The 26,791-nt window shown below is 41.2% G+C and overlaps 1 protein-coding gene across 4 annotated transcripts in view; it reads right to left on the minus strand.

Moving 5' to 3' along the window:
- LOC126175633 (tyrosine-protein phosphatase non-receptor type 4) overlaps positions 1–26,791 on the minus strand; it is a 171,935-nt gene that overhangs the window by 59,110 nt on the left and 86,034 nt on the right. For all 4 annotated transcript variants that reach the window (XM_049922520.1, XM_049922522.1, XM_049922521.1 and 1 more), the window contains one exon: positions 10,727–10,894. In XM_049922520.1, coding sequence (XP_049778477.1) covers positions 10,727–10,894 — 168 coding nt within the window. The remainder of the gene's footprint in view (positions 1–10,726; positions 10,895–26,791) is intronic.

The raw sequence follows: 26,791 nt of genomic DNA on the forward strand, positions 1-26,791 counted from the left end.
AAATAGAAAATTTATATAATTTTCACACTTACATCAACTTTTAGTTACAGCTAAAAATAAATCAAAATAGCAAGTCTCCAACTCCTCTTCTCAAGAGTAATAAAGTTTCTATGCAGCATACAAGAGACGTTGAAGATTGGTGGCACACAATCTGGGAGACTTAAGTCATTGTACAGTGCCCGAAATTTGCAATTAATTTATTACTTATATTAAGAGAGAGAGAAATAAAGAAACTATTTTATAACTAATTTTTAAACACTACTGTGTAGAAAAATCCATTGACCTGTTTCTATGAACAATTCTGTTTAACACACTTTTTATAAGCAAGAAAACGTTATCACAAAATAGACTGCCCATTGATTATTTACCCTGAAAGTATTTAAACGCTTCTGTTAATGTTCAGGAATTATTTTCCTTAACTGTCTTTCATTTATAATATTTAAAAAAGGAACATGTAATACCATGACAGAGGTGGTTCAAATGTACACCCATTATGTACACATTCCAGTCACATTAATGTGATCACTGCTTATGGTTGACATCAATGTGCAATAACCATTCACAGACGACTCGGGGCAGCACTAGCAGTGAAGGGTGTATAAAGTGACAAACAGTGAAGACATTGTCATAATGCAGAAACGGAGTGATTTATATGATGTCCAAATGGACATGATCATTGGCTTTTTGCCAAGAATTGAAGTATTTCCAAAATGGCTATGTTTATGAACTGTGCGTGTGCCACCATGGTTGAAGTACATCTTGCATGGCAAAATGGCACTATGCCAAACTGGTATCAAGGCAACTGTGATGCACTACAGACCATATATGACAGGGGGCTGACGATGGCTGTGGCAATGCGTATAGGCATACAGATGGGCAACTGTGGAGCAACTGACCACCCAGATGAACCAACCATGTCTCCTCAACAACATTTCAGTGAACACTGCAGTGTGTGGGCTCCTGCAACAGGCACCTGGTCCATGCATCCATGTTGACTACTGTTTATTGGTGACCAAGAATGGAATTTTCAAGCCAGGACCACAACTGGATATCTACTGAGTGGCGACAGGTGACCTTTTCAGATGAATTATGATTTATGCTCCATCACACACATCGCCATTGGAGGGCACAAAGTGAAAATCCTGAAAACAAACACCCTGCAACAAGGGAGGAAGTGTTGTGGTCTGGGGAATGTTTCTTAGTATTCCTTCGAATGATCTCATCACTATGGAAGGTGCAGTGCATCAACCCAGCTATGTATCTATCCTTGGGGCCCATGTCCTTCCCTACAGGAAGTTTGTTTTTCCTCAACATGATTGCATCTACTAACAGGACAATGCAATGTGTCTCTCAGCTCACAGCATATATGAGTTGTTAAAGAGCACCAGGATGAGTTTACTGTACTCCCCTGCCCACTAAACTTGTCAGAGTTAAAACCAATCAAGAATCTGTGGGACCATCTGGTTTGATAGAGTCATGCCATGAATCTTCAACCAAGAAATCTAGCACAGCTGGCTACAGCACCGGGGTTGCCATGGCTCCATGTGCCTGTCGGAACCTTCCATAACCTCACTGACACACTTCCTGTACTTGTGTTTACACACGATTCTCATATTTTAAATGAATAATTAAAATTTGCTGAATATTATGAGTAACATCAGTCAAAGACTTTAAAATGTAACAGGTTACTGGTTCTATAAAGTGAAGAAATTCTGTCATTTGCAATTTGCACAGGGGCAATGCAGTCCAGTTACTGGGCTATCTACACTCCCCTCCTTCCTCCTGCCTTCCTTATCTTTATAGTACTATTAAGTATTATAAACTATTGTTGCACAGAACTTCAGATGAGAAGCTACTTTTGCCCATATGATGCTTAAGTGCCTAGTAAGAGATTAAACTTTGATTTCTTTCAAAATAAATTGCTTTAAAATAAACTACTGAGTAGTAGTATGTTCTTTCCTAGTGTGATCAACTTTTATTCTGTAGAATTTCTTCAATCTACATGCCAGAGGTTATCTCAAAGTATGAACATACTCACCAACTAAATATAACTGCTTGCAGAAGTGATCAACAGAAATCATTTAAACTTGGAAGCTACACACCACATCAAACATCCCTCTGATTAATGTTTGGCGTTTCTCTCAGTATTTTTCCAATGCATAACATGACACACAGTTGACAGTTAAAAGCTAATTACGAAGGTTGCATTATGGTGTTCTGATTTATCATTTTATAACATTGTGCACACAAATAGGGAATCTGCTGTCACAACAAGATGCTACCAGCACTGTGCAAGAAAACAGTTTGCACACTCTCACAATTACATGGCGCAAGGATGTGGACAACCACCTCAAACTACAAGGATAGGGTTTATGTATTTTCCGACATATGCAGGCAACCATAATTGCTACAACCAAGCCAGAGTAAATATTAACCAATCACAATGAGTTCCACTTTCTCTCTGTGACAAGGTAGCTATATATTTACTACTGGAAGTAATGTGGATAGCATTAATATGTAAAAATACGTGATTTACTTTTGCATAATTCATGATCACCAGTTTTCACTATGTGCAGTTTGACAATAATGGCAACATACTCTGGTACCTCGCGCCGTGCAATTTGAATCCGCACCAGATGTCATGGACGTCGAAGACCCATAGAGGTCTCTGCACCATCGCGCCGTAAGCTGTGGCGGCACGTGCCTCCTGGTCTGCATTTAGTGTGAGGGCGCCACAACGGAACACGTGGTCCCAGCGGCCAATAGCGGCGCCCCTGATAGCGTACTTAAGCACCTGCCTTGCGCTGAGCCAGCGAGTCTAATCTCGTGTACGTCGGTTTATACCTCGCTTCGTGCTAGACAGCTAACTTCCTTGTTCTGTGTACGAGTGGACGTGTTTGTTTTCTTGTGACTCCGTTGTTCGATCGTGTTGTATTCGTTCTTCCCTTCCTTGGTCATGTCTGTCCTCTCCCATTGTGTAGATGTTTGCAGGCCTCTACGCGGGTCCCACCGCACTTTCCATCATTGCTACCCCGTGACCGTCCTGGTCGCAGTTACAACATTTTGGTGACGAGGTAAATGGTGGTCGTTGTTGGTATGGAGACGAAGTTATCCTGTCTGCTGGAGCAACAGCAGCAGCTCATGCAGCAGCAGCAGCTCCAGTTAGAGATCTTACAAAAGTTGCTGCAGTTGATAACGGACAAAGTCGATGCCGGGATGTGTTACCGCACCGGCTACAGAGTTCTCGGGTGTCCAATGCTTTCCCGCGTCTGCCATCGTTTTCACCCTTTAATGATGCTAAAGAGGACTGGGAAACCTACTTACAAAGGCTGAAACAACATTTCACGGCTTTTCAAGCCACGGACAACTCCTTGCAGCGGTCTTTGTTTTTGTCTTGGGCCTCTCCCGACACGTTCTTTCCTCTCTGCAAGTTGGCACCGTTGTTCAATCCTGTGGTTCTCGCTTTCCAGGAGATCTGCCTTTGCTGACAAACTATTATTCCCAACGCTACCATGTAGTTGCCTCTCGGCTGGAGTTCCACCAGTAACAAAAACAGCCTGGTCAATTGTGTTGTTCCTGGGTCACGGACTTGCAGGGTCTCAGCCGTCGATGCCATTTTACATGCACCAATCAGCAGTGTAAGGCTGCGTATGCGGACTCCCTGAACCGGGATGTGGTGGTTCAGCTGGCTCCCGACCCTGAGGCCCATACTGCGGCGTTGAAACTCGATAACCCCTCCTTGGAACAGATTCTCCGCATTGTCCACTCCTTTGAAATTGCTCAAGCGGCTAACGAGCGTCTTATGGCGCGACCGCAGGTGGCAGCGATCACGGCGTCATGGCGCGACCGACATGGCCCGGTCGACAGGGGTCTCAAGATACCATCCCTGATCTGCAATCGGTCGTCCCAAAGGATGACCCATCAGCGAGGAAGCTTTTCCTCAAACTCCGCATTTTCACAGAGGATATCAGTTTTCAGGTTGACACTGGGGCCAGCGTCTCCCTGATTAATATGACAACGCATACACGGCTGGGCTCTCCTACATTTTCGCCTTCCTCTCGCCGTTTGGTTGCCTACGGAGACGGTTCCATTCCCCTTCGTGGGCAGTTCATCATCCAGGCGACGTACAAGCATGTTCCACAGCTTCTTGCCCTCTTTGTCGTCCACCACCCATCGGCTTCGAATATTTTTGGCCTGTATGTGTTTCAACTGCTTGGCTTTTCAATTTCCGATGAAGTTAAGGTCGTTTCCACGGCTGTTCCCTTTCAGGACTTGGACGATCTGTGCTCCGCTTTTGCGTCTTTGTTTGCATCAGATCTCGGATGTGCTTCCAGCTTTCAGGCGCACATCACCCTACAGCCGGATGCACAGCCTCGCTTTTTCCGGGCCCAGCCCCTTCTGGTGGCCTTACGGCCAGCAGTTGAGCAGGAACTTGATCGACTCCAGACCGCTGGCATGCTGGAACCTGTAACTTACAGTGCATGAGCAACACCACTGGTGGTCATACGGAAACCCAATGGGTCCCTTCGGCTGTGTGGGGACTTGGGCGCTACAGCCAATGCTCAGTCCCTCGTTGACACTTACCCCATTCCCCGACAGGAAGACCTTCTTGCCAAGCTTGCCGATGGAGAGTATTTTTCCAAGATCGACCTGGCTGAAGCGTACCACCAGTTGCCCTTGGATGCTGAATCTCAGAACATCATGGTTATCAACACGCCTTTCAGATTGTATAAGTACAAGTGCCTTCCCTTTGGTGTCTCATCGGCGCCAGCTGTTTTCCAGCAATTCCTGGAGCAGCTTACACAGCCTATCCCTGCATGTGTGAATTATCTGGATGACATCTTAGTCACCGGGCGTTCCCACCAGGAACATTTGCAAAACCTCAGCGCCTTATTTCACGCTCTGCAGTCTGCTGGTCTATGCTGTCGGCTGGACAAGTGTTGTTTTTTCCAACCAGAAGTGGAATACTTAGGCCACTGGCTTAGCAAAGATGGCATTCGCCCTTCGGGTCGTAATGTCGCAGCCATCAAGGCCCTTCCTCGTCCCAAGGACTTATCTGAACGGCAGGTGTTTTTGGGCAAGGTTACTTATTACTTAAAGTTCTTGCCTCATGCTGTCCCCATTGCTCAACCCCTCAATCACTTGCGTTGCAAAGGGGTACCTTTTATTTGAACTCCTGCCTGTGACCGGGCTTTTCTCCATTTAAAGGTGATGCTGAAGTCCGCCCCTTGCCTTACTCCCTTCTCTCCGGACCGCCCCTTGGTTGTGGCAGCTGATGCGTCAGCATACAGCACTGGGTCCGTCCTCGCGCACTGGGATGCCGATGGCTCCGAACAGCCCATCGCTTATGCCCCTAAGACGCTGACCCCAGCACAACGGAACTACTCCCAGATTGAAAAGAAGGCCCTGGTGATCATGTTCACCGTCCAGAAATTTCACACCTATCTCTTTGGGGCAAAGTTCACCCTCCTGACGGACCATAAACCCTTGGTTACACTTTTCGGACCCCACTCTCACCTTCCCGAGTAGACGGCTCAATGTCTCCAGTGCTGGGCATTGTTTCTACGTAATTACGCTTACACCATCCGGTATAAGCTCACCGCCCACCATGCTGATGCAGACACTGTCACATCTCCCAGCAGGCCCCGATCCTGCCTTTGACCAACAGGAGGTCCTCTGCTCTGATTCCGCCCACCGGGATGTGCTGGACAGTCTACCTCTTATTGCTGCCGATGTTGCTGCAGCTACCCGCTGCGGCTCTGTCTTGCGGCAGGTTCTCAACTATGTGGCCCACAGGTGGCCATCCTATGTTACTCGTCAGATGCAGTCCGATTTCAGCGCCTGGCGCCACCTGTCCCACAGGCTCTCCGTGGTCAATGATGTCCTTCTGTTGGCCACTGAATCAGATGCCCACCAGGTGGTCATCCCTCAAGAATTGCGGCTTCGAGTGCTCAGTTTGTTACACCGCGGGCACTGGGTTATGTCCCATATGAAAGTTTTGGCTCACCGGCATCGATGGCGATATTGAGCGCCTGGTCCGTGGGTGTACTGTCTGTGCGCGTCACCAGGCAAGCCCTCCTCAGTCGTTTGCACCCTGGTCTGTGCCTCGCCGGCCCTGCGATCACTTCCATATTGATTTTGCGGGCCCATTTTTGGGGTCCATGTGGTTACTCATCATTGATGCCTACTCCAAATACTCATATGTTGTCCGAATGGCATCCACGACCACGGAGGCTACACTCACAGCCCTGGCCCAGGTTCTCACCCTTGGGGGCCTGCCCCACACGTTGGTCTCTGATAATGGTCCCCAATTCACAGCATCCTCCTTCCACGACTTCTGTCGGGCCAACGGTATCAAACATATCCGTAGCCCCCCTTTTCACCCTTCATCCAACGGTGCAGCGGAGAGGCTTGACTGCACTTTTAAACACCAGTTGACTAAGGCGGTCGACACGTATCCAACCAAGTCGGCCCTCACCCTGTTTTTGAGCACCTATCGCACTACGCCAATTGAAGGACGCGGTCCGGCAGAGCTCCTTCATGGGCGACAGCTGTGGACCTTGCTCTATTTGCTGATGCCGTCATCCTCCCGCCTCCACTCCCAGCCCTCACAGCGCTATGCCCCTGGCATGGCCGTGTGGGCCCACGAGTATGGGCGCAAGGCGGGTTGGACGCCCGCCACGGTCGTCGTGGCCCATGGGCAGCGTGTGACGTCGGTGCAGACGGCCAAAGGCTTGGAGCGCCGCCATCATTATCAGCTCTGCCCTCGTGCTGCCACGGGATTCACACTGCTGCCTCCTTCCTTAACTCCTTCGGGTACGGACGTGGTCCTCGCGTCACTGTCCCAGCCCCCGGTAGCTGTCTCCCCGCAGGCCAGCCGCTGGCCCTCTCCACCTCCAGGTGTATCGGTGATTCCCTCCCCCGCCCTGCACTCTGGATTGGCTGTCATGGATACCTCGGGCATCCGTTCCTCCCCGCCACTTGTGGTTGATACGCCCAGTTCCTCTTCCCACTGCCGCCCACCTTGGCACCGTCCGGGGCGTTTCCGCCCCTACACGCAAGTTTCAGGGGGGAGCGATCTGGTACCGCGCACCGTGGAATTTGAAACCGCGCCAGACGTCATGGACGTCGAAGACCCATAGAGGTCTCTGCACCATCGCGTCATAAGCTGTGGCAGCGCGCACCTCCTGGTCCGCTTTTAGTGTGAGGGCACCACAACGGAACACGTGGTCCCAGCGGCCAATAGCGGTGCCACCGATAGCGTACTTAAGCGCCTGCCTCGCGCTCAGCCAGCGAGGCTAATCTCGCGTACATCGGTTTACACCTCGCTTCGCACTAGACAGCTTTCTTCCTTGTTCTGCGTACTAGTGGATGTGTTTGTTCCCTTGTGACTCTGTTGTTCGATTGTGTTGTATTCATTCTTCCCTTCCTTGGTTGTGACCGTCCTCTCCCGTTGTGTTGTTGTTCGCGGGCCTCTCCGCGGGGCCCGCCGCGCCTTCCGTCGTTGCTACCCCGCGACCGTCCTGGTTACAGTTACAACACATACTGCAACCAATATCTCCACCAATGGCCTTTCAAGAAGACCAAACAGTGCCTCAAACGACTACAGACTCATCAGATTGCTTGGAAGCGCCAGAGCTGTTTCAATGAGACGTGTTTACCAAATCTACTCCAACCGAAAATGTATTTTATGCTACAGAAAGCACAATTCAACATTTATTTAATAAGTTGAAATAAGTACACAAATATTTGCAACCAATCTCTCCATGTTTCCACTACATGTTTTTTGTCTGCAAAGGGTGGGGGTGGGGGGATGAAATACAGATATAGGCAAAATAATTCAGTCGTATATGGCACACAAAAACCAATGAAAATACCAATAGCCTTCAGATAAATCCTTTTTCCCAGCTGGAACACACACACACACACACACACACACACACACACACACACACACACACACGTGTGTGTGTGTGTGTGTGTGTGTGTGTGTGTGTGTGTGTGTGTGTGTGTGAACCTGCAGCAGTTATATTTTCGTGCACTTTTACACCACTCAATAGGCAGTCTCCAATTTGGGCATTGACCTATAACTGTTTTTCAACAGTACAAGTTCCGCCTCCATACACGTGTGGTCAGAGCTGCGAAAGGCCACTTGAGCAGTTCAGGTTCAATTCCTGGACAGGTTGGAGATTCTCTCTCCTCCTCATCTTTACATCCCACTGACACACAAGTCACTGAGGTGGTGTTAACTGAAAAGACTTGAACCAGGCGGTGAGGCTCCCGGCCTAGCCACACAGTCATTATGTAGCAGTACACAGAGCCTACAATTAGTCTTTACAGGGCGAGATTAAAACAACTGTTACTACAGTCCTCGCTCGATAGACACATGGCAAGCTATTGCAAACAAACTAGAACCTACAAAGTCACTAAGCGGGTTTGTAGACAGTGAATGCAAATTAAGACGAAAGTACTGAATGGACAACCAATACAAAATATGAAGGATGATAACGTATCACCAGAAAATGAATTCATATTTGAGATGAACTGAGGCCAAGCTTATGTGTTACTGTAGGCAAACACATGCGTGTTCTGATTAAATTTCATATATATATCACCTCTGTGCATAAAAGTGAGAGTTTAACTAAATGGTTTATCTCCAAAATGTTTGACTAAAAATTTGGACGTCTAAAAATTGTCATATCCTTCGCAATTTCACAAGGCAGGTTGTCAAAGGAACTCTTAATGTCCTTTTATGCCCATCCAATTTCAACTAGAGCAGTTTAAAACAGCATTACGAGATTTCTCACTCAGGAATACGAAAGTACAAGTCACTTAAGAATGGAATAAATACATAGTGCAGAGAAACTAAGGTGAAATGTTTACATAAAAAATGTGAAGAAATTTAAAAAGAAATCATTGTTGGAAGGATTTATTCAGCTTATAGAAAAGTCAACACAACCGTTGGTGAAATTAAAAGTAATGGTGGTAATATTACGAATGCAATGGTAATTCCACTGTTACATGTAGGGGATAGAGCATATAAGTGGGAACAGTACATTGATGGCCTCACAAGGGGAAAGACTCATCTCATGACATGATAGAAGAAGGAACAGGAGTCAACAGGGAAGAGATAGGGGATTCAGCATTGAAGTCAGAATTTAAAAGAGCTTTGGACAACTTAAGATAAAAAAGGCAGAAGGTATAGATAGCAATGCATCAGAATTTCTAACATCACTGAAGGAGCGTCAACGAAACGACTAATCACACTATTTACAATGTATGAGACTCGCGATATATCATCAGACTTCAGAAAATAATCACCCACACAATTCTGAAGATAGCAAGAGCCGACAAGTGCAGAATTATCACACAATCAGCTTAACAACTCACGCATCCAAGTTGCCGACAAGAATAACATACAGAACAACGGAAAAGAAAATCGAGTATCTGTTAGATGATGATCAGTTTGGCTTTAGGAAAGGTAAAGGCATCAGTGAGGCAGTTCTGACACTGCACTTGATATGGAACCAAGACTTAAGAGAAATCAACACAAGACTGAAAGAAAAATCAAAACAAGACTTAAAGAAAAATCAACACACATTCCATAGTAGCAAATACAAGCCTTAAGCTGAGCAATAAATTTCGTTTGGAGCACAGTATTGTATGGGAGTCAATTATGGACTGTGGAAAAACCAGATCACAATAGAATCCAAGTGTTTGAGATGTGGTGCTACAGAAGAATGTTGAAAATTAGGTGGATTGACAAGGTAAGAAATGAGGAGGTTCTCCACAAGATCAATGAGGAAGGGAATATATGGAATACACTGAGGGGAAGAAGGAATAGGATGATAGGGCATCTGTTAACAGATCAGGGGACAACATCCATGGTACTAGAGGGGGCTATGACAGGTAAAAACTGAAAAGGAAAACAGATTGGAATACATTCAGCAAATAATAGAGGACTTAGGTTGCAAATGCTACTCTGAGATGGAAAGGTTGGCACAGGACATGAATTCCTGGTGGGCCACATCAAACCAGTCAGAAGACTGATGACTCAAAAAATAATCTGCACAGACTTTCAAAAAGTCATAGTAAAGTGCTTGGCAGAATTTATTTCTTACCAGTGTCAGTTGTTCAATTTTTTTTGTTTCATTAACAAACAGAAAAACATGAAAAGTTAGAAGAAACACATCATGAAACTAATTCTATTTATCGTTATCTTACAGGCAAAATAAATACAGAAGATAAAACAATCTTTAATTCTAAATGAAATACTAGTTATCTGAATATATCCGGTTGTCTTGTCACTTTTCTTTTAGCAACCCTCATTTAAGTTGCTCAACCATCTATATGGCAATCTAACCTGTTGTTGGTTGTTACATCACACCTCTGAATTCACTCTACTGGCCACCTTCTCAAGAAATCATAGGACGCATATGAAACGTAACTGATAACTACATTAATAAAGTTGTAATTTCACTTACCTACAAGGTACAAACTCTACAGACATTTACCATAATTACATAACAAAATTTTTTGACATTTTGAAAGATATAGACTAGATTTCAAAGCAAACTGCAAAAAATTCTCTTATTAATCCACAAGTAAATTCATTATCTAGCAAAATAATCAATCTGTACTGCACAGTTAAAATAATTTTAGGCTTCTGCATGCCGTACAAGAATAGTGAAGAAGGTTAACATTGATGAAACTCCATATGACATACCTGATCTCCCTCATTCAGTTTTGGACAGCATCTGTCAGCTGGTGTATTAGGAACCACTCTGGATACAACAATTGGCATATTTAAATTGGCACCTCCTTTAACATTGAACCCAAATCTTCCTTGTTCATCAGGTGTAATTCTTATAACAACCAGACCTTCTTCAGAAATCTAAGAATAAAATATTGCAAACTTAATATCTTTCTTCAGGTAGTCATTTTATACTTCCAATAAATACTTAAATCCATAGTCCAGACTGAAATTACATGCAACTAAATCCACAAAGACTCACCACCCAGCAGCAGACAAAAAACAATCTCTACATTTATGAGATTAACAACAACTAATATGGAGCACGGAACAACTATTCATTTCTATTTCACCCAGTTTCATTTCATCCAAGTTGACTTATTAACATTAGTTAACTTTCTTAGTGTGGATTTCTTCTGAAGAGCTCTGAAGGTGAGTTGGCACTTGTCTCATACAACACAAATACTTCAAGAATGTGTCTAGATAACTTGATGGGTCTCTACTTCCAATTCCAGACTGTCTCGTTTAAGTTACCTAGTAATGAAATTTATGAATTTGGTAGTGCCTCAGACTCAATTTTCGTCATTATCACACAGGGGAACTGTGAGAAGTTACAGAAGAAAGCAACTGAATAAACAGCAAGTGAAAAGGATGTCACAAATAATAATAATAATAATAATAATATCAGTAAAGCTATAATTATCCAAAAGGTAATGTCAACTGCTAGAGATGAACTGCTAGAGATGAAGTATGCAACTCAATATTTTCCACTGAAATTACTTGATCTCAACAGGCTGATAGTAGCCTTCCACGCAAGTAACTTCAATAGATTGTATCTGCATATTTCATGTACTGTACTTGAAAAAGTATGGAGGTGGTTTAAAAAATGAAATACATTTTAAAATAAATTAATAATAAACTATGACATACATTTACACTTGAGTTAAGGACATGTGAGGCACTCTTTTACCACCTCTTAGCAGCTGCTCAGGGTGGGATAAATATAGTGCCGCAATCTGTACCCAGAGAAAATGTCACTATTCCCCTCAAAATGAATAAAATAAACTCTCTGGGCATGCTGACTTCAAGTAACATTCTTCACAGTCCACACTGCATGTCAAACCTTTTACTTTTCATCATTGGCACAAATTTGATGCTCACTAAAACTGCCACCACAGTTATCAATTCTTAACAACATACAAAAGCTACAATGCTGACATACCATTGACTAAGGTAAATGTAACTGTGCCCTCACTACAAATTATTTCCATCATACTCAAGTTTGTCTGGAAAATCCTAGGCTGCAATTGTGTTTTTAAAACAATGGAGCCAATAGTTTGAAGAAATCAAGAAACTAACTATAATTAGTGCATTCTGATAAGAGATCTGACATTAGGGACCAGACACAGTCGACTGCAAATTACCAGAGATATTTTTTGTTAATAAAAACATGACATATCTGAATTAGAATTTGCCCATAACTTGCTGCTGTTTCTGGCAATATATTGTGTATTGGGGATCTCGTCAGTGGTTGATGAAAATAACGTATTTCATTTTACCTCTTTTGCATGCTGTCCCATGTGTGTACATTAAATAGTTGCTTTAGTTTTTCATAAAAGCTATCTTGAGAGCCTTCAAAATCAGACAAGTACCTGTTTTGCAGTGCTATAAAGTAGATACAAAGTATCAAAAGAACAAAGCAGATATGAAGTATCAAAAGAACACAAAACTGCTGATATTTAAAAAATTAGGGAAATTAAAGAAAATAATTGAAATATTGCAAGGACATTACCCCAACAAACAGAACAATCCAATGTTGAACCATTCTGCACGAGTCACAAAAATTTAATATTATGAAATTACATATACCACAGTAAAAGTTAAATGATTGATACATAAAATATTTTAAATCAGTCAGGGTAGAGAATACTGTTCAGTTACATGAAGTAAGTCTTATTTGTCTACTTTCATTTGTTTCAGCACATCTGCATTGTTATTGCAGAACCTGAATATTTACATCAGCATCGGAGCACCACAAAACGAATAATGAGAAAGTTACCTGACTGGGAATGAGGTTTTGTGTCAGGTGGAGTGGGTGAGAGGAACATGGAGGAGGAGGAGGAGGAGGAGGAGGAACTCAAGAAAGGACAGATGGAGGCTGGAAGAGACAAACAGCAAGCGAACTGGACAACAATTTTGCACTAGATAGCTCCACCAACTCTGACAAGCCAGAGTTAAGTGTTACGTGATACATGAAGTTCAATTCAATGATATGTAGGAATGCCTAGCTCACAAATCTCTTTATTTCACAGATTTTGAAATCATCATCAGCTTCAAGTTTGTGTTATAAAATACATATATCAGACACACACAATGTACTTTGGAAATGAAACAAGAAATGATGACTTACAAAGTTATGCATAGAAATGTAACATCAGGTATACTGGGTGAATCATCTACAATTTCAAGCCTTTTATTTCATAAATGGTTAGACATCAAAACGTGGCCTTTGGCAAATGATAGTACACAGAAGGGTACGTCATTTAGTTGCATGGGTGTTATTCTTAATTCTTTTATCAAGGAAGATATTGAAGTAAGTATGAATACCTGTTAATGTTTACACTGAAACTTTATCCAGGAAATTTGCTAAAATTGAAAGGCAAGGCAGCTGAAGTAATCTACTTCAGTGTAAAGTCTGCCAAGTGGAGCACTAGTGGCAGGCTCCACAGCCACATGAAGTCTTTCGACTGTTTCTTGTTTCCATGAAATCTTTTCATTGAAACAAGAGTACTTAACACACATTTGAAATAATTTTCCCATGCCATTTCTGGTAAAGTGGAAGTCAACATTCAGTTTCATTAACAACAATAATATCTGACCCAAAACCTATTCTGCATAACATAGGAGCAAGAGAAGATTCATTTTATCCTAGTAGTGTAGACCCAACTCCGTGTGACATACAGCCTCAATGGTGAAGTTTACACCACAGTAGCTGTTTCTGACCACGTTGCCTTTCAAGTTTAGCACATTTCTTGGATAATTCTGCAAGAAGTTTTAACACTTTCCCGTCCGGAGACACCACAGTGATGTCATGCGCAAAATAGGGGTCAACAGCCGGTGACACCACAGTGGTGTCTTGCAGGAAATAGCAGACAACCGTCGGCGACACCACAGTGGTGTTGGGTGCATAGTATCACTCAGTGGCTGGCAAAACCTAAATGGTATCGTGAGCATAGTATCACGCAGTGGCCGGCGACAGCACTTTAGTATTTTTTGCATTCTGTTGGTGTTTTGTTCCAGTAACAATAAGTTACGCACATCAACAAGTTTTTTGTTTTTAAAGTAATTGTGCCCTTTCATCTTGGCAGATGAAAGAGACGATACGATTATTTACGATGAATGTGTGGATGTCTTGTCTGACGTTCTGGACGACTTGGCCGATTGGGAAGAGGACATTGGATATCAAAAAAAATGAAAGTGAAGCAGAATCGTCGGAAGATAGTGAAACACGTCCACAAAGAATTCAGCGAACACTACAGTTGCCAACTGATTCGGATGAATCACACTAGGAAGACAGTGCAATGTGGTCAGACGTTGATTTACCAAGGACCAATAATAAATTTGAAGAATCTCTGAGTCCAAACATATTTCCCAAAGATACACAGAGGTTGACGATGTCTTAGAGTCATATACTGGTAATGATATATTTGAATGCATTACTAACAAAACCAACAAGTACTACAGTCTAAATTACAATAGAAGGAAACTGGATTTTAAAAAATGCCAAATTTGTCGACATTATGGGACCCGAACTTAGAAAATAGTTTGAGCTTGCTATCCTTATGGGGAATGTAAAAAAAGCAAGGATCAATGATTATTGGTCAACGAATCCATTGATGGACACACCGATATTTCGCAAAACGATGTCCCGCAACCGATTCAGACAAATATCATCATTTGTACATTTTTCTGACAACAACAATAAACCGGATAATGCTGACTGGCTTTTGAAAGTGCAATTTGTAATTGATAATTTTTCCAAAAAGTTTAAAGAAACTTTTAATCTAAGACAAAACATCTCAACTGATGAAAGAATGATACCGTGGTGTGGACAGTTAAATTTTAAAGTTTATAATCTGTCGAAAATTACAAAATATGGTATACTCATTCAGATGCTGTGTGATTCTAGTACGGGATACATTTCCTCATTCAAGACATATTCCAGTGCTAGACAGCCTTTAGCAAAAACAGTGCTGGAACTATTGACACCTTCTTATGGATAATTATTAGAACAGTGCAGAACTTGCAGAGACGTTACTTGAAAAGAAAATACTAGTTTGTGGAATGATAAGGCAAAATAGAGGAATTCCGGAAAAATTAAAACGTGCAGAAGTCAATGTGTTTGAATTTCGTCATCAAGGGAAAGGTGAAGTACTCGCACAGGTATGGAGAGCTTCGAAAACTAAAATGATATAAATGGTCTCTACAATACATAATGCCACTTTAACTGACACTCAAAGAAAATGTAGAAAAACTAATTACACAATTAAAAAAACCATGAAAGTATATTAGACTACAACAAATACATGAAAGGGGTGGATTGGGCAGATCAATATTTGAGTTATCATCCTCTATACAGAAGAACTATAAAATGGTCAAAAAAGGTTTGCATGTACCTCTTTAATTGCACATTATTTAATGCATTCCTTACTTGTCAATATTTCATTACAGAACACAAGCGTCTCCGATTTCACAATTTTTTATTGATAGTGTCCGATTCGTAGATAAAAAACCATGTACTTGCTTCTGAGCAAAACTTGGAGGTTGCCAGTACATCGCGTATGTCTCATCTTGATCCGGTTGACGGAATTTCTGGTCACATAAAGCAACACCAACTAATACTTATTTCTGTAACGAATAAATGAAAACGAAGAAACTGCCATGTTGTTCCAAAAACAAAAAAAGAAGCACAACCAACTTAATGTGCAAGTCTTGTGGAGTTGCGTTACATCTTGGAGACTGTTTTGCTGTGTTATCATATGAAAGAGAAATACTTAGTACCGAAGACAATGCAAATAAACAAATGTATGCAACAAACGAATTTTGTATTTATTTACAATTGCATATCTTCGAAGTTTCATGAAAGAAGGGGAACAGGGTTGAGAACTTATGAGAACTAATTATGAGATTAGTAAAACGTAACAATTTATAATCTCCCGATAATGTCAAGAACTGCCGGCGACAAGCCAAATAATACGAATTAGCACTGCCGGCGCCAAGCAAGACGTGCAGACGGCAAAGTGTTAATACCAACGTTAAACAGCGTTACATCATAGTTCGATCTTTTCAAGAGCTTTTGAATGCCACTAAAAATTATATCATTCCATTTAAAAAATCTTCCTTCAATATCAAGGTTAGTAAGAGATTTAATTAGTATTAGCTACACAACCAATTAAGTGCCTCTCTGCCTACTATCATTTGCCAAATTGCTGCTTTAATGTCTTGACGCATTCACAAAATTATACAATTCAAGTTTTAGATGATTTATGTTGTATACTTTATGTTATATTTGTAAGTATAAATCTGTACATCCACATTCCTTGTTTCGAAGTATATTAATGTGTGGCTGATTTGTGTATTTTATAGCACTGACCTTAAGACGATTTTGAAATATATCAAGAATATGGCATAAAAAGATCTGCATCGAGGCATTCCCACAAATCACTGGGTGCCAATCTGCGATGGCCACTTGTCTCTGCAAAGAGTTTCTTTCTTATGTCATGAACACAAGTATGGGAAGAGGGAAGGTCAGGGATAAGTTTGAATACAGAAAGAGGGAGACACCAGAGAACAATATAGGTGCAATTTCACTTAGGTGGGAGGTACGGCAGCAGGGCTAATGTAAACTGAGGCCACAAGGAATATGGGATAGAAAGATGAGCTGTAAGAATTCACATCTACACAATTCAGACAAACTGTCAAAAGAGGATTGGGGGGGGGGGGGGGGGGGGAGCAAGAAAGAGAGGACATATTCTGCCACTGGCTGGTTATTCTTGTGTTGGATAGCTAGGGATGTGACTTGTTTCAAAGGTGGCCCTGCCTCTAACATAGCAGGTTGTACCTGTGACAGGACTATTCATTTATCTCAATACAACAACACTTCATTACTTTCTTCACAAGACTTATCTAATCCCATCCCAATAGAGAAAAAGAACAGTAGTAACTAATTGCTGTAAGACTTATTTAAAAAAAAACAGCAGTATTTTCTTCGAATGGATGCATTTAACCTGCTGGTTGGGTAGTGACCAGCAAGACAAATAGCTACTAGCCAATTCCAAATGCATTTTAAATCAGTTCCACAGCACTGTGTACATTACAATAAAAGTCTTAATATATTTTCCTTATTCCAGAGTGATGCATTACCTTCCGAATTTAAGTACTTCCTTTTTAAATAACAGAAACTCAAACTTCTGAAACTTTTTACAATTTTCATCTGTTGTTGTTGTCTTCAGTCCTGACACTGGTTTGATGCAGCTCTCCACACCACTCTATCCTGTGCAAGCTTCTTCATCTCCCAGTACCTACCGCAACCCACATCCTTCTGAATCTGCTTAGTGTATTCATCTCTTGGTCTCCCTCTATGATTTTTACCCTCCACGCTGCCCTCCAGTACTAAATTGATGATCCCTTGATGCCTCAGAACAAGTCCTACCAACCGATCCCTTCTTCTAGTCAAGTTGTGCCACAAACTTATCTTCTCCCCAATCCTATTCAATACTTCCTCATTAGTTATGTGATCTACCCATCTGATCTTCAGCACTCCTCTGTAGCACCACATTTCAAAAGCTTCTATTCTCTTCTTGTCCAAACTATTTATCGTCCCTGTTTCACTTCCATACATGGCTACACTCCATACAAATACTTTCAGAAACGACTTCCTGACACTTAAATCTATACTCAATGTTAACAAATTTCTCTTCTTCAGAAACGCTTTCCTTGCCATTGCCAGTCTACATTTTATATCCTCTCTACTTCGACTATCATCAGTTATTTTGCTCCCCAAATAGCAAAACTCCTTTACTACTTTAAGTGTCTCATTTCCTAATCTAATTCCCTCAGCATCACCCGACTTAATTCGACTACATTCCATTATCCTTGTTTTGCTTTTGTTGATGTTAATCTTATATCCTCCTTTCAAGACACTATCCATTCCATTCAACTGCTCTTCCAAGTCCTTTGCTGTCTCTGACAGAAGTACAATGTCATCAGCGAACCTCAAAGTTTTTTTTATTTCTTCTCCATGGATTTCAATACCTACTCCGAACTTTTCTTTCGTTTCCTTTACTGCTTGCTCAATATACAGATTGAATAACATCGGGGATAGGCTACAACCCTGTCTCACTCCCTTCCCAACCACTGCTTCCCTTTCATGTCCCTCTACTCTTAACTGCCATCTGGTTTCTGTACAAATTGTAAATAGCCTTTCGCTCCCTGTATTTTACCCCTGCCACCTTCATCTGTTAATGGATTATAAATCAGCGTAGGTAAGTAGATATAATATCTCACAGAGAAATCAAAATCACACATAATAAATAACACAATTCACTACAATTAAAATGCCATGTACGAGATATGATCAATATTGCAAAGGACAATGTCGTTGTCCAAAGAGGTAAGAATTAGGTTTGTTTGTAATGGATTCCAATACATTAATTAAAATCTATCTATATCATTTAGTCAGTCTACTTTGAACTATTTATCTCTGTTGCATTTATGTTAGCTAATAACAAAATTTGTTAATTTGCTAGTGCCTCAGATTCAGTTTTCATCATATCACACAGGGGAACTGTGAGAAGTTACAGAAGAAAGCAATTGATAATTCTAACAGCAAGTGAAATGGATGTCACAATAAAATTCACTACAACAACAAATATCCAAAAGGTTACTTGAAATGGGGAAGATGAAGTATGCAATTCAAAATGATCCACCAAAATCATTTGATGGTTCAACAGGCTGAAAGTAGCCCTCCATTTAAATAATTTCAGTATATCATTTTAATTGCATATTTCTACTGTGCTTGAGAGAGTATAGTGATGGTATAAAAATGAGAAATATATTTTGAAAATCAATTAATAATAAACTGTAACATACATTTACACTTGAGTTAGGGATATGTATGGCACTGTTTTTATCACCACTTAGTAGCTTCTCAGAGTGAGCTAAACATTGTGCCAAATGCTGTACCCAGAGAAAATTTCATTCTACTCTCCTCTCAGAGAATAAAATTAACTCACTGGGCATGCTGACTTCAAGCAACATTCTTCACAGCCCACACTGCATGTCAAACCTTTTACTTTTCATCACTGGCACAAGTCAGATATTCACCAAAATTGCTAACAGTAGTCCATACTCAGCTACATATAAAAGAAGCATTGATGATGTATATATATGGATCAAAAAGTAAATGAAATTGCATCTCACTAAAAATTCTTGGGTACTAAAAAAAACGGCTTCACCACTTCAGCTGTATTTAGTCCTTTATTATTGGATCACTACCAGTTTCGTGGTCTTGAGAGCCATATCTTCAAGTGAACATCTGCATAACAATAAATCCAGAAGGAATAACAATCCTGACAAATACTGGCATGGTAAATTATTTTAGCTTAAAAAAATTAAATAATATTAAAATCTTTTACATGAGAATATCAATACTCGCATAACTAAAACATTAAAGCGGAAACGCTCTGAACTTTGAACTCAACATTTATTGTCCTTCAGAACAAAACACTGCTCAAAGACAGTGTGTCCTAGAATAAAATAGCCGAATTCCATTATAGCAGATGGGTCCTACACAAATCATGCTATAGCGATCCAATGGTAAGGCAAAAATAAATGAAAAACTGCAAAGAGTTAATTTTGGGGCAGAAAGAAAAACCAAGAAGTGGTTGCCCCAAAATTGAGGCATGTTCAATTTGAACCAAACACATAAATAGCTATTTCCAGAAACGCAGAACCTAAATACTACACTTACAGCTTCTCCGATCGATACAGAATCATGAACAGGGGACGCAGCCACATGCTGTGTCATACTGACGGCAGGAAAGTAAACAACTTGCCAGTGGACGGCTCACGAATGAGCTGATGATGTGCCGGCCCGACCAAATGGTTGGGGGTCTTTTGGGTGATACAATAATGGTGAATGAGAACAAGGAATATTGGTGTAAAATGAAAAAAATTTTTTTTGGAAAGCCACCTGTGGAATAACAATATGACACTGGCAACTGTCTTTTTTTTCTTAATAACACCCATCATAAAAGAAGATTGTATACATGGAAGAAGCCTGGAGATACTGACAGGTTTCAGATACATTATATAGTGGTAAGACAGAGATTTAGGAACCAGGTTTTAAATTCTGAGACATTTCCAGGGGGCAGATGTGGACTCTGACCACAATCTACTGGTTATGAACTGTAGATTAAAACTGAAGAAACTGCAAAAAGGTGGGAATTTAAGGAGATGGGACCTGGACAAACTGATTAAACCAGAGGTTGTACAGAGTTTCAGGGAGAGCATAAGGGAACAATTGTCACAAAAGGGGGAAAGAAATACAATAGAAGAAGAATGGGTAGCTTTGAGGGATGAAGTAGTGAAGGCAGCAGAGGATCAAGTAGGTAAAAAGACGAGGGCTAGTAGAAATCCTTGGGTAACAGAAGAAATATTGAATTTAATTGATGAAAGAAGAAAATATAAAACACAGTAAATGAAGCAGGCAAGAAGGAATACAAATGTCTCAAAAATGAGATCGACAGGAAGTGCAAAATGGCTAAGCAGGGATGGCTAGAGGACAAATGTAAGGATGTAGAGGCTTGTCTCACTAGGGGTAAGATAGATACTGCCTACAGGAAAATTAAAGAGACCTTTGGAGAAAAGAGAACCACTTGTATGAATATCAAGAGCTCAGATGGAAACCCAGTTCTAAGCAAAGAAGGGAAAGCAGAAAGGTGGAAGCAGTATATAGAGTGTCTATAAAATGGCGATGTACTTCAGGGCAATATTATGGAAATGGAAGAGGATGTAGATGAAGATGAAATGGGAGATATTATACTGTGTAAAGAGTTTGACAGAGCACTGAAAGACCTAAGTCTAAACAAGGCCCCGGGATTTGACAACATTCCTTGGGAGAGCCAGTTCTCACAAAACTCTACCATCTGGTGAGGAAAGTGTATGAGACATGCGAAATACCCTCAGACTTCAAGAACAATATAATAATTCCAATCCCAAAAAAAACAGGTGTTGACAGATAATACTAACGCGAATTATTTACAGACGAATGGAAAAACTGGTAGAAGCTGACCTCGGGGAAGATCAGTTTGGATTCCGTAGAAATACTGGAACACGTGAGGCAATACTGACCTTACAACTTACCTTAGAAGAAAGATTAAGGAAAGGCAAACCTACGTTTCTAGCATTTGTAGACTTAGAGAAAGCTTTTGACAATGTTGACTGGAATACTCTCTTTCAAATTCTGAAGGTGGCAGGGGTCAAATATAGGAAGCGAAAGGCTATCTACAATTTGTACAGAAACCAGATGGCAGTTATAAGAGTAGAGGGACATCAAGGGGAGTGGTTGGGAAAGGAGTGAGACAGGGGTGTAGCCTTTCCCCAATGTTATTCAATCTGTATACTGAGCAAGCAGTAAGGGAAACAAAAGAAAAATTCAGAGTAGGTATTAAAATCCATGGAGAAGAAATAAAAACTTTGAGGTTCGCCGATGACATTGTAATTCTGTCAGAGACAGCAAAGGACTTGGAAGAGCAGTTGAACGAAATGGACAGTGTCATGAAAGGAGGGTACAAGATGAACATCAACAAAAGCAAAACACGGATAATGGAATGTAGTCGAATTAAGTCTGGTGATGCTGAGGGAATTAGATTAGGAAATGAGACACTTAAAGCAGTAAAGGAGTTTTGCTATTTGGGGAGCAAAATAACTTATGATGGTCGAAGTAGAGAGGATATAAAATGCCGACTGGCAATGCCAAGGAAAGCGTTCCTGAAGGAGAGAAATTTGTTAACATTGAGTATAGATTTAAGTGTCAGGAAATCATTGCTGAAAGTATTTGTACGGTGTGTAGCCATGTATGGAAGTGAAACATGGACAGTAAATGGTTTGGACAAGAAGAGAATAGATGATTTCGAAATGTGGTGCTACAGAAGAATGCTGAATATTAGATGGGTAGATCATGTAACTAATGAGGAGGTACTGAACAGAATTGGGGAGGAGTTTGTGGCACAACTTGACAGAAGAAGGGATCGGTTGGTAGGACATGTTCTGAGGCATCAAGGGATCACAAATTTAGTATTGGAGGGCAGCGTGGAGGGTAAAAATCGTAGAGGGAGACCTAGAGATAAATACACTAAGCAGATTCAGAAGGCTGTAGGTTGCAGTAGGTACTGGGAATGATGAAGCTTGCACAGGATAGAGTAGCATGGAGAGCTGCATCAAACCAGTCTCAGGACTGACGACCACAGCAACAACAACAACAACAACAACAACAACACCCATAAGTTACGCTAAAGCTAGAGCATGTAATGACGTAAAAGAGGATAATCTTAGGCATATATTACAATAACGAACCAGATCTGCCAGCAGGATCCACTGAATCAACCTTAAAAGTAAAAGACATCATCAAGAACTTTAAAGTTATAAAAATTGTTTCCTAAAAATGTTTTAAAAAATTCTTCACTTTGACCATGAAAAGCATCCAAGGCTGTAGTGAATTTGTTACCTATTAAGAGTACATGAAACTTCAAAAAAAAAAAAATTTCGTTTGGAGAAGCAGTAAGGGCAGTTTTCAGGTTCTGCCTTTCCATCAATGGCAATTTATTTGAGAGGTTTGATCTTACAACATCCCTCCATTTCATGGCAACCACTTCTTGGTTTTTCATTCAAGTCCAAAATTAGGTCTTAATTGTTTTTCATTTATTTTCAAGTTACCAATGGATCACTATAGTATGATTTGTTTAGGGCCCATCCACTATATTGGAATTGGCTGTTTTATTCTGTAACACACCACCTTTAGTGGTTTTCTGTTCTGACAGACATCAAATGTTGGGTACAAAGTTCCGAGCTTTTCTGATCTAATGTTAACTATGTGAGCACAAACGTTTTGATACTCTAATGTAAAATTTTTTAATATTTTTAATTTTTTTTAAATCTTAAAATAATTTACGTAACCAGTGTACCTCTTATGGTTGTTATTCCTTCTGGATTTATTGTTATGCAGATGTTTACCTGAAGGTGTGGCTCTTAAGACCATGAAACTGGCAGTTATACAATAATAAAGGACTAAATACAGCTGAAGTGGTTTATTAATACCCAAGATGACTATTCAGAGCTGTGGTTGCCCTACCTACAAGACTGTTTCACTACAAATTATTTCCATCATAGCCAAGTTCAGCTGGAAAATCTTACGCTGCTGTTGTGTGTTTAAAATAATGGTGCCAATAGTTTGAAGAAATCAGAAAAATAACAATCAGCTCATTCTGGTAAATAGAGATTATGCACTCTACAGTTCAAATTACCAGAAAGATTTGTTGTTAATAGAAGTATGACACATCTAAATTGGTATTTGACCATAACATGCTGCTGCTTCTAGCACTATATTATGTGTTGGGGATATTGAATATGATTGACTAAAATAACATACGCCACTTTACCTCTGATGTTTGCTGTTTCGTTTGTGTATATGAACAGAGTTGTTCATTTAGTTTTTTATTATAACTGTCTTGGTAGTTTCCAAAATGAGACAAGTGTCTTGAAACATTGGAAGTAGATGCAAAGTATCAACAGAACAACTTCTATATTTAAAAATTAAAGGAAATAAAAAAATCAAAGATAATCTAGAAATATCAAAAGGACTATTCCAGTGCACCTATTTTGCAAGGGTCAAAAATGGCAGTGTTATGAAATTGCATACACCATGACAGATGTCAACAGAAAACAGTATTCACACTAGAGAATTAGCTCTTTTTCAGCAATAGCACACAGACACCCAAATACATACTCAAGTGCCCACTGAATATTTGCATCAGCATTGGAATACCACAGAATGAACAAGAAGAAATTTATAGGGAAGTGGTGACCACTGAGACTACAGCAACAACAATGTACTAGGACCCTAACAAGCCACTGCTGGGTTTTTAGTATCAAGCTTAAAAATATAAATCTTGAAAAAAAAAAAAAAAACACACACACACACACACAGTGTTATAAAAAGTGCAACTGGAAAACTGGGTATATCATAACATAAATGCATTATATAAGAGGAAATACAGTGACAATCAAGGACCTAGAGAATGTAATACGCAATAGTTATTAAAATAAACTGCTAGTATACAGTAATGACAGGTTTTATTACGCCAAGAGAATACGAACAAAGAATATTACACTGCTCCCCTTGGAACTTGCACTTAATTGTAACTTCCAGCTTAATTCACATACAAACACAAAAGCACAAGTAATACTATACAGTCAGTGGAAATTAGTTTCAGAGGCCAACAACAAAATCTACAACACAAACTAAGGCAGAGTGGTGAGTCAACATCTGGTTGATAGCAAACACAAATGAGGTGAACAAATGTTAGGCAGCCCGCACAAAAGCTGAAACTGTCATGATTGACCCCTCCCACCCCAGTTTCTTCTCTTTGCACATCAGTAAGTATTGTATGTATGAAGACCAAGATTACCAGGTACAACAAGCCAATGTTCGTTAATTGTTATGGTCTTAAATCAAGCTTCAAACTGATAACTTCATCTTTTGGTTTTCATGTTAATCTTTGTTGTTATCAGCTGAAGAAGCAAGCCAACCTATACAGTTTTTTTATTTGTTTAAATTATATATAATACTTGATTAAGTCTTTTGGTTCATTGGAATAAAAAAGTAAGGAACACACAGTTCTTTCAATTTATATAGTTGGTTGGTTTAGTGATTAAAGGTGCAAACTACGAGGTCATCAGTCACTCCCACCTGCAACAGGTAAGTCGAAGAAACTACACACCAAATAAGGGCCTAGTGCATGAAACCCAAGGAATGAAAACCCCAAGGTCTACCCAAGGTCAACGAAGCCTATATAAAGGAAAAAGAAATGGGGGTAAAAGAAAAAAGTGGGCAAAGTGCCACATCCAGGGAGCAGCTGGAGGCCTCCAAAGGCAGACTGATGGGAACCATACTGCCCACCACTTACCACAGGCACCCCACCCAGTAATACTAAGGAAAGACTAGCAAAATGGACAGTGCAAGAGAAGCACAGGAAAACAGAGGAAGAACAAGTCAAACAGAATATGCAAGAGGAGGGAGAGAAGCAAACAAGCAGGTAAGGTGAGGGCTGGGGCAGATCACCAAGCCCAGACTGCTGGTGCCCATTCAGGGCAGACGACACAACACAATGTCCCACCAACCCCTCAATGCGCCAACAAGGCTGAGGTGCCATACCATAGAGAGAATGGTAAAAACCCCTTCATAAATAAAATGTAAAACCAGATCATCCACTGTAACACCGGGAGTTGTGAGTCAGAAAGGTTAAGAGTCCATTGCACTATCGCTAGGTTAGGACAGTTCAACAAAATGTGGACTGCCATCAAATGGGCATCGCAACAACAGTGTGGTGGATCCAGGCAATGGAGGAGATCACCATGGGTCAGCCGAGTATGTCCGATACAGAGCTCACAAAGGACGATGAGTTTTTGTGAGAGGCCCGCATGGAGGTCCTCCACAAATTCATTACCTACTTTATTGCCGGTAGTTTGTTCAGCAAAGTCAGAGTATGCCATTCTGTTTTCCTAATTCTTAGAACTTTCGAAGGTCCAATTCTGGGATACTGATTTAAAGAAGCTGCTCACTGGTAACAAGTTTGGCCAGCATGTCAGTGAGTTCATCCCCAGGATCCCAAAGTGACACAGGTCCCACACACAGACCACCAAGTGGGAATCCTGGATGGTCAGGACCAAGGAATGGCAAGGGTAACAACGGTGAAGAGCTTGTAAACTGCTGAAAAGGTTGTTATACATGAGGAAGGACTCACTGATGCAGGAAAGGATATGATCAAGAGCACAAGAGATGGTTAACAGTGCCAACTACGCAGTGAAAACACTGCAGCCATCCGACAAGGAGCAGAGTGCATTACATCCTGCACGGACATAAGCAAAGCCAGTGTGACCAGCAACCATTCAGCTATTAGTATAGACTACTTCTGAGCCCCGAAACATGCCAAGAATGAAGAAGAACTGGTGGCTGTGGATTTCAGGATGACCAGAGTTATTCGGACCTTGCAATGAGTCAAGACAGAGGTTGGATGGAGGGTGTCCACAAAGTTGTACACGAAAAGGCCCAGAGAAGAGGTGCAAGAGGGGAAAGCTGGAGTTTAGAAAACAGGGAATAGATGTGCATGGCAATTGTAACCTCAGACCTGGAGACCTGGGCTACCACTGCAGGCGGATCTTTGTAACTAGAAAGAAGAGACCACAGTAGCACCGGGGAGCAACATATGTGTAACGTACATAAGCGATCGACTGTTGTCAGCGCAGAACTCACAATGGTGGAACCCCTGCCTCCACAAGGAGGCTGATCATGGGGCTAGTCCAGAATGCACCAGCAGCCAGTCCTACTCCACAATGATATATCGGATCCAGCATCTGTAATGTCAAAGGTGACACTGAGCTGCATGCAAGACTCACGTCATCTAGACGGGACTGCATAAATGCTGTGTAGAGCCATATCAGAGTAGAGTGGTCCCCATCCCAGTTGGTGTTTCTGAGGTATCAGAAAGCATTGAGGTGTGACAACATGTCCGCTGTAGTTTACAACGATGGGGAAGCCTTCTCAACCACACATCACAGACCAGTCCCTAAAAGAATGATGAGAGTCCACTAGATTGAGGGACTGGCTATCGAGGTACAGATCTAGATGCACATTAATGACAAATGTGTAACGCAGGTCTTGGCAGCTGAAAAATGGAAGCAATGAATGAGAGCCCAAGA

Source organism: Schistocerca cancellata, chromosome 3, assembly GCF_023864275.1.
Source record: "Schistocerca cancellata isolate TAMUIC-IGC-003103 chromosome 3, iqSchCanc2.1, whole genome shotgun sequence".
Classification (NCBI taxonomy): Eukaryota; Metazoa; Arthropoda; class Insecta; order Orthoptera; family Acrididae; genus Schistocerca; species Schistocerca cancellata.